General features: G+C 38.1%; 1 protein-coding gene across 1 annotated transcript in view; it reads right to left on the bottom strand.

Moving 5' to 3' along the window:
* Positions 1 to 995: 995 nt before the first annotated feature.
* Positions 996 to 12,609, bottom strand: part of LOC139891625 (E4 SUMO-protein ligase PIAL2-like) — a 29,393-nt gene continuing 17,779 nt past the window's right edge. Inside the window, exons 16-17 of the mRNA XM_071874604.1 lie at positions 2,423 to 2,771; positions 996 to 1,466 (exon numbers count right to left, since the gene is read on the bottom strand). Of these exons, the coding sequence (XP_071730705.1) occupies positions 1,183 to 1,466; positions 2,423 to 2,771 (633 nt within the window). The 3' untranslated portion in view covers positions 996 to 1,182. The remainder of the gene's footprint in view (positions 1,467 to 2,422; positions 2,772 to 12,609) is intronic.

Below are 12,609 nucleotides of genomic sequence, written 5' to 3'. Positions count from 1 at the left end.
TGTATTATAATATCAAGTTTTATTATAATTTATTCAAACACACGCCTGAATAAAAAAACCTGCAATATTTTGAAATAATTGTTAGCGAAGACCTTACTGCACAATAAATGACATTGACTAAAGCACTCACAAACGTTAAACAAACCATTACAAACAATCATCATATCATCATATCCAATTATAACAAAACACGTCTATTGATCAAACCATCACGAGGATCCCAAAAAATCCAACTTCACCAAAGAACTTGAACCTCAATGTTTTTCTAGTAAGTTCGATGATCAAACATATTTTCACGGGTTAAGATGAACCTATACTAACGACAAACAAGATTCGGACCTCCGACGTACATCGTGAATAACCCTCACCGAAATCGTACAGATTCCGGTTGAGTGGTCGAGCGTTAGTCCACTAATGACATAGCATACAAAGCCGAATGAAGGGTTTATAGTTCATGGAACATATCTGAAAGTCTTGAAGAATGTGATTATCGTAAGAATGTCTGTTTGTACGATGAATATGCTTTGTTACGTGAGAACGTATCCCTCAAGGGTTTTGGAGCCTTATATTTATAGGCTAGCAATTAGGATTACATTAAGGTACTACACGTAAATAAACATAATTCATTTCATAACTCGCGTTAGTTAAGAAAACCGAATCGTAAATTGATCTTATCTTTACCTTGATCAACAAGTTATACGCAAGATCCAGTCAAAGGTCGCATTCAATGGTACACGTGCATCATAAGTGTGCGGCTATACCCTGTATGCGTGAGCCATACGGCATGGAGACTAAGTCGGCGCACTTATATATAATTACATTATGCCTGTAATTAGGATTGCATGCGCATAGTACGCAATTATGCGAGTATGCACATGATTAATAGAGATCATCTGGTATCTATCCATTTATGTGTAATAACAAAATCAGTGGTAACATGTCCCCAAATACTGCATATTATCATATCATATAATCAAATGTAAAAGAGAGTGTTACCAAGTGGAAGAGAGTTTGGGAACCAAAATGAAATCAGAGTTTGCAGTTACACAGCCATTAGTCACTAGATACAAAAGTGGCCATGTTTTCTATTCATACCCTTTTCCATATCCTAATTATAAGATTAGAGTACATCACCATCATATTAAGGTTAAACTCCACCACCATCACATTCACTACCGCCATCTAACACCCCCTGCCACTTGAACCGTCACGATTAACGTGACCATTTCTAGTATTTTCCATCAACACTTGCAGATTGGACGGTATAAAAGGTCTAGAAGCGTTAAAATCTGACGGTCCAGCAGCTTGTACGGGTTGTGTTGGCAGAACCAACATCTGTTGATAAACAGGATCTTCTAGAGCCTCACCTGACAAGCTTCCACGCATGCTGCTGCGTCTAGTTTGTCGCCAGTTGGTGCCTACACCTGGTGCATTCGTTGAACCCTCCAACACACCTTGAGCTTGACCTGGATATACAATACCAAGATACAATGAGGTAACACCAAATTTCAAATTTAATTTAAAAATATACTAATTGTTGCCACCATCCACGTCATTTTACCCATTGAACTGTTCCGTCTGATACTGTTCACTAGCAAGGGTATTTTATTTTTCCTTCTTTTTGGAAGCTGACGTCAATATGATGTCATTATTCTATTTTAATTTCTTTTTTGCTTAAAGGAATATAGCAACACTATTTCCCACAGTAACGTGCAGGCCACTCCCGGCTCGTTTAAAAACGATACGTCACTTACAATTTATTCAAAGTTTAGGATTAAAGCTATAAATACGCTATATAATTTCACTTTTGTTCCAATGTATGCTATATACCCAATAAAATACCAGTGTAGGTTACAGTGGCGGAACTTGAACCCGGATACAGATGGGCGGGGGTGAAAATTTAATTATTTTTTAATTGTAAGCAGGGGTAAACACTAAAAAAAGCCTTATTTTTTGGTAAAAAAAATCTTTTATTGTAAAAAATATTTTCCCCGTTAAATCCAGGTGGGACAGATACCCCCTTTGGGTTACACAATCTTCCGCCACTAGTAGGTTACATACTTTCAATAAGTATTCTAATGTAGGCTACCTGCTGAACCGGTAAAATCAATTTTTTAACATTTGTTTCTTATTTTATATGGCTACAATTAGGTTATATCCTTTCATTTGTGTTTCGATGTAGGCTATATACAAAAATGATTTGTTCCAATGTACCACTAACTACATTATCCACAAAGATGTCACGTCAGCTCATTTTTATTTTATCCGGTTATCAAGTTCAATGTGTTCATATTAGCTTACTTTTTGAAATTATATAAGCCTACATTGGTATTTTATTGGGTATATAGCTTATATTGGAACAAAAGTGAAAGTATATAGCGTATACACTAAAATTTATATGAAGAAGAGTAGTAGAGTATACCTCTTTGTGCTTGCGATAATGGTGTGGACATGGTTGATCTTGGAGTGTAGAGTGGGGCAGAAACAGGTGGGGTCCAGCTCATGTTCTGGGTAACTCGTTGAGTAACAGAGGCCTTGTTATAGTGGTGGGCTTGTTGGTGGTTTCCTAGTCCAGTTTGGTGAACTTTAGTAGGCAACTGAGCAGACGACAATGTTGAATCGATCATTTGGATAAAGGACTGGTTTTGAGGAGAGTAAAAGCGATCAGAAGGATGAAATTGGTGAACCGATTGTTGTTGAGGTGGTGGTCCACCTGAATACGAGCCAAGTTGCTGAACCGGTTGACTTGAGCGATCACGATGACCATAGTTCTACAAAGGGAAAGAAAGCTTAAATTTGAGTATTCATAAGCTTAAGGCTTGCTGAGAATCTAGTACTTCAAAAAAAAAAAAAAGTTCCTTTGGCCAAGAGGATTCAAAAGTAAATTACAAAAATGGTCCCTGTTTTATAGGGTATTCTACAGTTTAAGTCCCTTTGTAAGTTTTTTTGCATGTTCAGTACCTAAAAAGGCATGTGTTGTTACATTCAGTCCCAGAGCCTATTAAAAGGACTAAAATATCCTTAATTTGAGCTTGTGTCCATTTAATAAATAATTATGTTACATATAGTTTTAAATATAATACGCATTAATATTAACTAAAGTTATTTTATATAATTAGTGTAAACTTTAGTTAACAGAACGTGTCGACTAAAAATAAATATTTGATCAACGTCGAATTTAATTATATATTACGTATGGATAACAACCCTATAGGCAAATTAGTCAATTCAAGTATGAAAATGTGAGGGTTGTTATAGTACCTCCCCGTTAAAGAAAACTTCGTCCCGAAGTTTCAAGTAGACTTCTCGGATGCATCGGCGGTTGAGAAGAGGTGGGGATATTTCCGTTTCATTTGGTCTTCACGTTCCCAGGTATACTCGGGGCCACGTCGTGAATTCCAACGGATCTTAACAATGGGAATGTTGCTTTGTTTCAAGCGTTTAATCTCACGATCCATAACTTCAATAGGTTCTTCGATGAAGTGCATTTTATCATCAATGCGGAGATCATCCAAAGGAATAACAAGTGGGTCATCAGCAAGACACTTTTTCAGGTTCGAGATGTGAACTACGTCGTGTACTCTACTAAGCTCAGCAGGTAGTTCTAATCGATACGCCACGGGACCAATTCTCTCAGTAATCTTGAAAGGTCCAACAAAACGCGGACTTAGTTTGCTTCGTTTACCAAAACGAATGACGTCTTTCCAAGGGGATACTTTCAACATGACTTTATCACCAACTTGGAATTCCAAATCCTTTCGACGTTTATCAGCATAGCTCTTCTGTCGGCTGCGGAAAGTTTCCAATCGTTTCTTAATTTGTACGATCTTTTCGGTAGTTTCATGTATGATTTCAGGACTAGTCAATTGTCTGTCCTCTAGTTCATCCCAACATAGGGGTGATCTACATTTTCGTCCGTATAAGGCTTCAAAAGGTGCAACCTTAATACTTGAGTGGTAACTGTTGTTGTAAGAAAATTCAGCCAAGGGCAGATGTCTGTCCCAACCTTTGCTGAAGTCGATAACACAAGCACGAAGCATATCTTCAAATGTTTGAATGGTTCGTTCAGTTTGGCCATCAGTTTGCGGATGATAAGCGGTACTCATGTCGAGTTTAGTTCCAAGAGCAGATTGTAAAGTTTTCCAGAATCTAGAAGTGAATCGACTATCGCGATCAGAAATGATAGAAATAGGGACTCCATGTCGTGAGACAATCTCTTTGATGTAAAGTTGTGACAATTTCTCCATCTTATCAGTTTCTGTGATGACCCGAAAAATTTCGACTAATTTAAACCAATTCTCTTTATGATTTAATATTATGTAAATATACATATATGTATGTATATATATATATATATTATAAGATGTACAAGCAAAAACGACTTTCCTACAGTAAAACATTAATTGCTACAGTAAAAATGACTTTGCTACAGTAAAACACTATTTGCTACAGTGAAACCGTATTTTGCTACAGTGCTACATACAAAATTCTACACTGAGTTAAACCGAAAATCCCTTAGCTTTGGTAACTAGTAGCTGCCAGTACATAGGATTTGGACTGGTGGGCGCGAATAATTGTATATGGATCCATAGGGCTTGACATCCCCGTCCGAGCTAGAGCGCTAGCCTTTTAACGGACGTATGTTATTTGAGTTTAAGACACGTTGGTTTGCGTGTATTAAAACGAATGGGGTAATTATCACTATAGCGTTAAGTTTAGTTACCAGGGTGCTCTGTTACGTAGAATCTATTGATAAACTTTTGATGAAATCTTGTGGTCTATCTTTATACATGTTTATGACTCGAGCAATTAAACCTATAACTCACCAACATTCGTGTTGACTTTTTAGCATGTTTTATTCTCAGGTCCTTAGAATGCTTCCGCTGTGATGTGCTTGTTGCCTGCATGGAGTCTCTCATGCTTTGTACAAAGTTTATTGCATTCAAAATAAAACTGCGTTGTGTAATAAATAATTGGACTGTGATGTCAACCTGTAAATTAAAGACTTATGTATTTCGGGGTTTTGCTTATACCTAAGCACTTGCCCACATGTTTATAACTTTCTATGTTTAGAAAGTCACTTATTTTAATGAATGCAATATTTTATCAAAACGTATCATATAGAGGTCAAAACCTCACTGTGGAATCAATGATTAACGTGCCGCGTCAATAGCGATTTTGACGGGTCGTTACAGTTGGTATCCGAGCTTGAGGTCATAGGGAACCAGAAATTACATTAGTGTGTTTAACTGGTAATTGTTAGGATGCATTAGTGAGTCTGGACTATGACCATATTTGTTTTTACTGATTTTTGCATATCATTTGGTCAAAAACATTATATGTAATATATTTATATGCTAACGTAATTGTTGTTTCAATTATGTGATAGATGACTTCCTCTAATCCTATCATTTTGTACGACTCGAAATCGGACACTGAATCTATTCTATCCACAACTGAAAAGGGCGTTCCAATACCTATTAAAGAAGAAATTGTGTTAGCCGGGGAATCTCAACTCCCGGTAAACCCAGAGGAGGTTCCAGCTCCACCCAACTCTAGTTTTCCGGAGCCACAGTATCGTTGGCATGGACCCATGATCCCTGGAGTAAACGAGGATCGTCCATTTCTAAACAAATATGGACATTGGTCCAGATATACCGCCGACGGGCGGGTTGTGCCGATTACGCCTGGCAGATTTCGGTTCATGACCACCGGTACATATTCTTGCAGTTCGTCATCATATTCTCCTACACATGACTCAGACAGTTCGTCATCAGACGAGATCAGTAAGGAGGAGGATTTCGCTAATGAAATAAAAGAGATCACTAAGGAGAAATTCCAACTTGCTATAGATAATAAAAACAACCACAATAATAAAATGTCCTTAATTATTAAAAAAGAACAGGACCATTCGATCCGTAACCACCCTTATTGTATTAAACCCACTGAGGTAACGGGTACCTCAAAACCCCAACTAAAAATAAAATACACTGCCAGAATGTCTGTCGGACCATGTGCACACAAACAATTGGCAGAGAGAACCAAATGGGAAGAAGTTTCTGATAGTTCTGAATGAACGACCTCGCAACCATAAATCTTCCATGCGCTATTTTATTGCTTATGTGTGCTACTCTATCTTGTTATGTAAAATAAGCATATGTAAAATATCAGTATTGTATGGTATTGTATTATTTTGGTTTATTAATAATAAATGCATGGAATGATTATTTGTATTATTACTACTTATTATTATTATTACATAATAATGTAGTAACTCGCTATAATTTTCATAGTGGAATATTATTAGGATTTTAGTAGTTAATTCCTTGTACTAGCTATTATGTATGAACTTAACGGGTAGGTAATACCCTAGAAATAACTAGTTGTGGAGCCCTCGCTTCGCGCTGGGGCTCCGTTTTGAATGCGAGTTAAAAAAAAGTCTTTATCTATTTTGTAAAAAAGAATTTTTTTCGACATAACATTGAAGGGTTGTTCCTTTTGTGAAAGTTGCTTCTTTTAGCGTTCGGGTTTTATTTTAAAAAGAAAAAGTTAGTAAAGTGGGGGTTCGATTTGTATTTTAATAAAAGTTAGTGGGTTAAGTTTGTGAAATTTGAAAAAACTTTACGTATAAAGTGGGGGTTCGATTTGTATTTTAATAAAAGTTAGAGGGTTAAGTTTGTGAAAATTGAATATGAGTAAAAAAAAAAAAAAAATTAGTAAAGTGGGGGTTTGGTTTGTATTTTAATAAAAGGTGGGGGTTAAGCTTGTGAAATTTAGGGGAAAATAAACGTACAAAGTGGGGGGTTCGATTTGTATTTTAATTAAAAGGTAAGGGGTTAAGTTTGTTGAAAGTGGGTAAATGAATAGGACTATTCATTTACACTACACCATTAAAAAAAAAGTTAGTAAAGTGGGGGTTTGGTTTGTATTTTAATAAAAGGTGGGGTTAAGCTTGTGAAATTTAGGGGAAAATAAACGTACAAAGTAGGTGGGGGTTTGGTTTGTATTTTAATAAAAGGTGGGGGTTAAGCTTGTGAAATTTAGGGGAAAATAAACGTACAAAGTGGGGGGTTCGATTTGTATTTTAATTAAAAGGTAAGGGGTTAAGTTTGGTGAAAGTGGGTAAATGAATAGGACTATTCATTTAAACTACACCATTTAGATATAGGTATAATTATAAAATGCTAATAAGAAGAAAAGGCTTTTATAATAATCGGTTCATATTATTAATATGCTACGATTAAATATTGACAACTCATTTTACCTATAATATTCTATATGATTAAATTATATCTGTTGTGTTTATTGAAGAAACATGTCTCAAATGTCGGATGCTGAGTTTGAGCAACTAGTCGAGAAACGTGTGAATGAAAGAATTGCTGCAGCCGAGGCAGCAAAAGCAACAGCCGAAGCAGCAGCCAAAGCAGCAGCCGTAAACACAAACTCACGAAACGGATGCTCATATAAAACTTTTCAAGGATGCAAACCACAGACGTTTAGTGGAACTGAGGGACCAGTCGGTCTAACCCGATGGTTTGAAAAGATGGAGTCCGTTTTCAAAATCAGTAATTGTGCGAACGGAGACAAGTCAAAGTATGCTTCGTGTACGTTGCAAGACGGTGCACTTACTTGGTGGAACAATTATGCTAAAGCAGAAGGAATAGATACGGCATATGATATCTCTTGGGAAGAACTGAAAAAGATGCTAATCGAGGAGTACTGTCCTCGAAACGAGATCAGAAAAATGGAATCTGAGTTACGTAATCTGAAGGTTATCGGCGCGAATCTCAATAACTATGAAAAGCGTTTCATGGAACTAGCCTTGTTGTGTCCCGAATTGGTGCCAAACGAGAAACGAAAGATAGAAATGTATATTGACGGTTTATCGATCAATATCAAAGGAAATGTTACATCGTCCAAACCAAATACGATGCAGGAAGCCATGACAATGGCACACCAACTCATGGACCAGATCACAGAGAGTTCGATTAAGGCACCAATTACCGAAGTCAAGACAACTGAAGGAAAGAGGAAATGGGAAGACTATAAGGGTAAAAGTACTCACCTGAAGAAACAAGAAACTTTTAAAGGTAAACAAGATGGGGCAACTGCAAGTCCAAACTATAAGGGACCTCATCCGTTCTGCAAAAGGTGTTACACACATCATGCAGGCTATTGCCAAGTGGTCTGTGATAAGTGCAACAAGAAAGGACATGTGGCGAAAGATTGTTATGCCACCGTTTCTGAAGTAAAGACAAAATTGACCGATGTCAAGAAATGTTATGGATGCGGGAAGTCTGGTCACTTTATAAATCAATGCCCTGATAAGGAGAAGAACAAAGAACCCGCACGTGGGAGGGCATTTAATGTTAGTGCCAGTAAAGCACGTGAGGATCCTAATCTTGTCACGGGTACGTTTACCGTTAATAATCAACTAGCTTCTATTATGTTTGATACGGGTGCTGATAGAAGTTATATGTGTAAAGACTTTAGTTTTAAACTAAAATGTGCATCATTACCTCTAGACGATAAATATACTATTGAATTAGCTAATGGTAAACTGATAAAAGCCGATAAAATTTGCCATGGTTGCGAAATGAATCTCGCTGGTGAAACCTTCAAAATCGATTTGATACCCGTAGAACTAGGAAGTTTTGACGTAATCGTTGGCATGGACTGGATGTCCAAAACAAGAGCGGAAGTTGTTTGCGCTGAGAAAGCAATCCGCATCCCTCGTAAGGATGAAACGTCATTAATGATTTATGGGGAGAAGAGCAACTCAAAGCTGAACTTTATCAGCTGTATGAAGGCCCAGAAACTTATAAGAAAAGGTTGTTATGCTATTCTGGCACATGTAAAGAAGATCGATACTGAAGAAAGAAGCATTAATGACATGCCGGTTGTAAGAGAATATCCCGGAGTATTTCCAGAAGAATTACCGGGGCTACCTCCACACAGATGTGTAGAATTCCAGATTGATCTCATACCAGGAGCTGCACCTGTAGCCCGATCTCCATATAGACTTGCACCTTCAGAAATGCAAGAATTACAAGACCAGTTGCAAGAATTATCGGACCGTGGATTTATTCGTCCTAGTTTTTCACCTTGGGGTGCTCCTATTCTGTTCGTCAAGAAGAAGGATGGATCTATGAGAATGTGCATAGATTACCGAGAATTAAACAAATTAACGATCAAGAATCGGTACCCATTACCGAGGATTGATGATTTGTTTGATCAATTGCAAGGATCAAGTGTTTATTCTAAGATTGATCTACGCTCCAGATATCATCAGCTGAGAGTGAAGGAAGAAGATGTTCCTAAAACAGCGTTCAGAACCCGTTACGGTCACTATGAATTTTTAGTCATGCCTTTTGGATTGACTAATGCTCCAGCAGTATTCATGGATCTAATGAATCGCATCTGTAGACCGTATTTAGACAAATTTGTCATTGTTTTTATCGACGACATATTGATTTACTCGAAGAACAAGGAAGAACATGAGCAACACTTAAGACTGGTACTAGAGATACTCAAGAAAGAAGAATTGTACGCAAAATTTTCGAAGTGTGATTTCTGGTTACAAGAAGTACAATTTTTGGGCCATGTTGTCAGTAAACATGGAATTAAAGTTGACCCCGCCAAGATCGAAGCCATTAGTAAATGGGAAACACCGAAGACTCCAACACAAATCCGCCAATTCTTAGGTCTTGCTGGTTACTACCGAAGATTCATTCAAGATTTCTCTAGAATCGCCAAACCCTTAACTGCATTGACTCAAAAGGGAAAGAAGTATGATTGGTCCACGGAACAGGAATCCTCATTCCAGTTATTAAAGAAGAAGTTAACGTCTGCACCCATTTTGTCATTACCAGAAGGAAATGATGATTTCGTGATCTATTGTGATGCTTCACGCCAAGGTTTAGGATGTGTATTAATGCAACGCACAAAAGTCATCGCATATGCCTCACGACAACTAAAAATTCATGAAAAGAACTATACGACGCACGATTTAGAACTTGGAGCAGTAGTTTTTGCACTCAAAATATGGAGACACTATCTATATGGCACCAAGTGTACAGTGTACACCGACCATAAGAGTCTTCAGCATATTTTTGATCAAAAACAACTCAATATGAGGCAACGTCGCTGGGTAGAGTTGTTAAACGATTACGATTGTGAAATCCGTTACCACCCCGGAAAGGCTAATGTTGTAGCTGATGCCCTAAGTCGAAAAGAAAGAGTAAAACCTCTTAGGGTCCGAGCTTTGAATATTACAATTCGTACTGATCTCACAAAACAAATTCAAGCAGCACAGTTAGAGGCTTTAAAAGAAGAAAACGGAAAAGGCGAAATAAGCAAAGGGTTAGAAAAACAACTTGAAGAAAAAGCCGATGGAACCCTGTATTTTGCTGGTAGGATATGGGTACCAAAACATGGTAACCTAAGGCAACTAGTACTGGATGAAGCACACAAAACGAGGTACTCAATTCACCCAGGAAACGGAAAAATGTACCACGATCTCAAGAAGTTTTATTGGTGGCCTAATATGAAAACAGAAATTGCTACTTATGTAAGCAAATGTTTAACGTGTGCAAAGGTCAAAGCTGAGCACCAAAAGCCGTCAGGATTACTGCAACAACCAGAAATTCCGCAGTGGAAATGGGAAAGAATAACCATGGATTTCATTACGAAATTGCCAAGGACTGCAAGTAGTCATGATACTATTTGGGTGATAGTTGATCGTCTAACTAAATCAGCTCACTTTCTACCAATAAAGGAGACAGACAGTATGGAGAAATTAGCACGCCTATATTTGAAGGAAGTAGTTTCCAGGCATGGTGTACCCATCTCTATCATATCTGATCGCGACACCCGATTCACATCACGTTTCTGGCAGTCATTACAAAAAGCATTGGGAACTCGATTAGATATGAGCACCGCTTATCACCCACAGACAGATGGTCAAAGTGAAAGAACAATACAAACATTGGAAGACATGTTACGGGCATGCGTGATTGACTTTGGAACCAGTTGGTGTAACAACCCAAACCGTAACCGACCAAACACGACGAAATTTCAAACAAAAAAAAAAAATTTCTGGTGCAGGCCATCTGCGCGGCGCGCCAGGTGGCCGCGCGGCGCGCCAAACCACCTGGACAGCCCGCTGTCCCCGGAAGTCAATTTAATGAAAATGTTTGACTAGTTCCCGACACATTTAGCTAAAACGCTTTTAACCATGACTTCCTATATGAAAAACTAGCACGTTTAATTAATAAAATCAAATTTACGAAGCGGGTCCCACATCGACCCAAATTACCCCTTGAGTACCAAAATGCAATATTTGACCATAAGACTTTTAATACAAAACGAAGCCGAGCATGGCGATTGGGGATACGCTACCCAATCCTAAACAATCCAAAAGCAAGTCTCTAAAGCAAACTATGCAAGTCTTCTAGTCCTCGCGCTTACCCGAGCCACCAATCCGCATGCAATCTATAAAAAGAGTCAACAACGAGAGGGTAAGCTAATGCTTAGTGAGTAGAATAAATATATACATGCATATACAACTTACCTACTCGCATCCACGACATCACATAAATACACATAAATCACTTACCTCATCGTACCAAACGCTAGTATCATCAAATCGTATAACTAGCAACCTCATAAGCAATCAATAGCTAGTAACGTCAAACCGTACAACTAGCAACATCATTAGCATAAATAAATATATATATAATAAATCAAATTAAATGCTAGCATCAACAATTACAATTCATGGTTAACCAATCTCTTCGCTAGGGGAACGACTTCGCGAATCAAGTCATCGATGTTCATAACATTCGTTAGCTTCCAAAAACGGCTATGGCATGCTAACCCCCCGAGGTGTTCCAAAAACGGCTATGGCATCACCCCTCAAGTGTTCCAAAAACGGCTATGGCATCACTTGCTCAATGTGAGTAGAACACGGCTATTACTCACGCTTTCGTACACCAACACGGCTATGTGTACGGGTAACTCAAATAACAACGTGGGAGTAAAACACGGCTATTACTTGCCACTAAATACACAAACACGGCTATTACTTGCCACTAAATGCACAAACACGGCTATGTGCCTTAGTACAAAACATGGACTAATACGGCTAAGTCCCACAACCTTGGTCACAAAACGGCTATGTGACACCATCAACACGGTACATAAATCATATACATACATATATACATATTCCACTCACAATAATCATTATGGACAAGAACGGCTATGTCCCACCACTACGGTCACAAAAACGGCTATGTGACATCATTACTACGGGCAACTATCAATGTGGACAAAATGTCTATATCTCACAACTATGGTCACCAAACGGCTATATCCCACAACTATGGTCACCAAACGGCTATATCCCACAACTATGGTCACCAAACGGCTATGTGACACCATTTCCACGGGCACATAAATCATATACATACATATATAGATATTCCACTCACCTTGAAGTCTTGAAGAATGCTTCCAAGTAATCCGCAACTCGCCAATGGAAAGTACCTATTCCATTACCACAATTACAATAATACACTTAGAGTGGATTTACAAATCAACCCAATT

This window comes from Rutidosis leptorrhynchoides, chromosome 2 (genome assembly GCF_046630445.1).
Source record: "Rutidosis leptorrhynchoides isolate AG116_Rl617_1_P2 chromosome 2, CSIRO_AGI_Rlap_v1, whole genome shotgun sequence".
Taxonomy (NCBI): Eukaryota; Viridiplantae; Streptophyta; class Magnoliopsida; order Asterales; family Asteraceae; genus Rutidosis; species Rutidosis leptorrhynchoides.
This window is presented reverse-complemented; position numbering and strand designations above follow the sequence as displayed.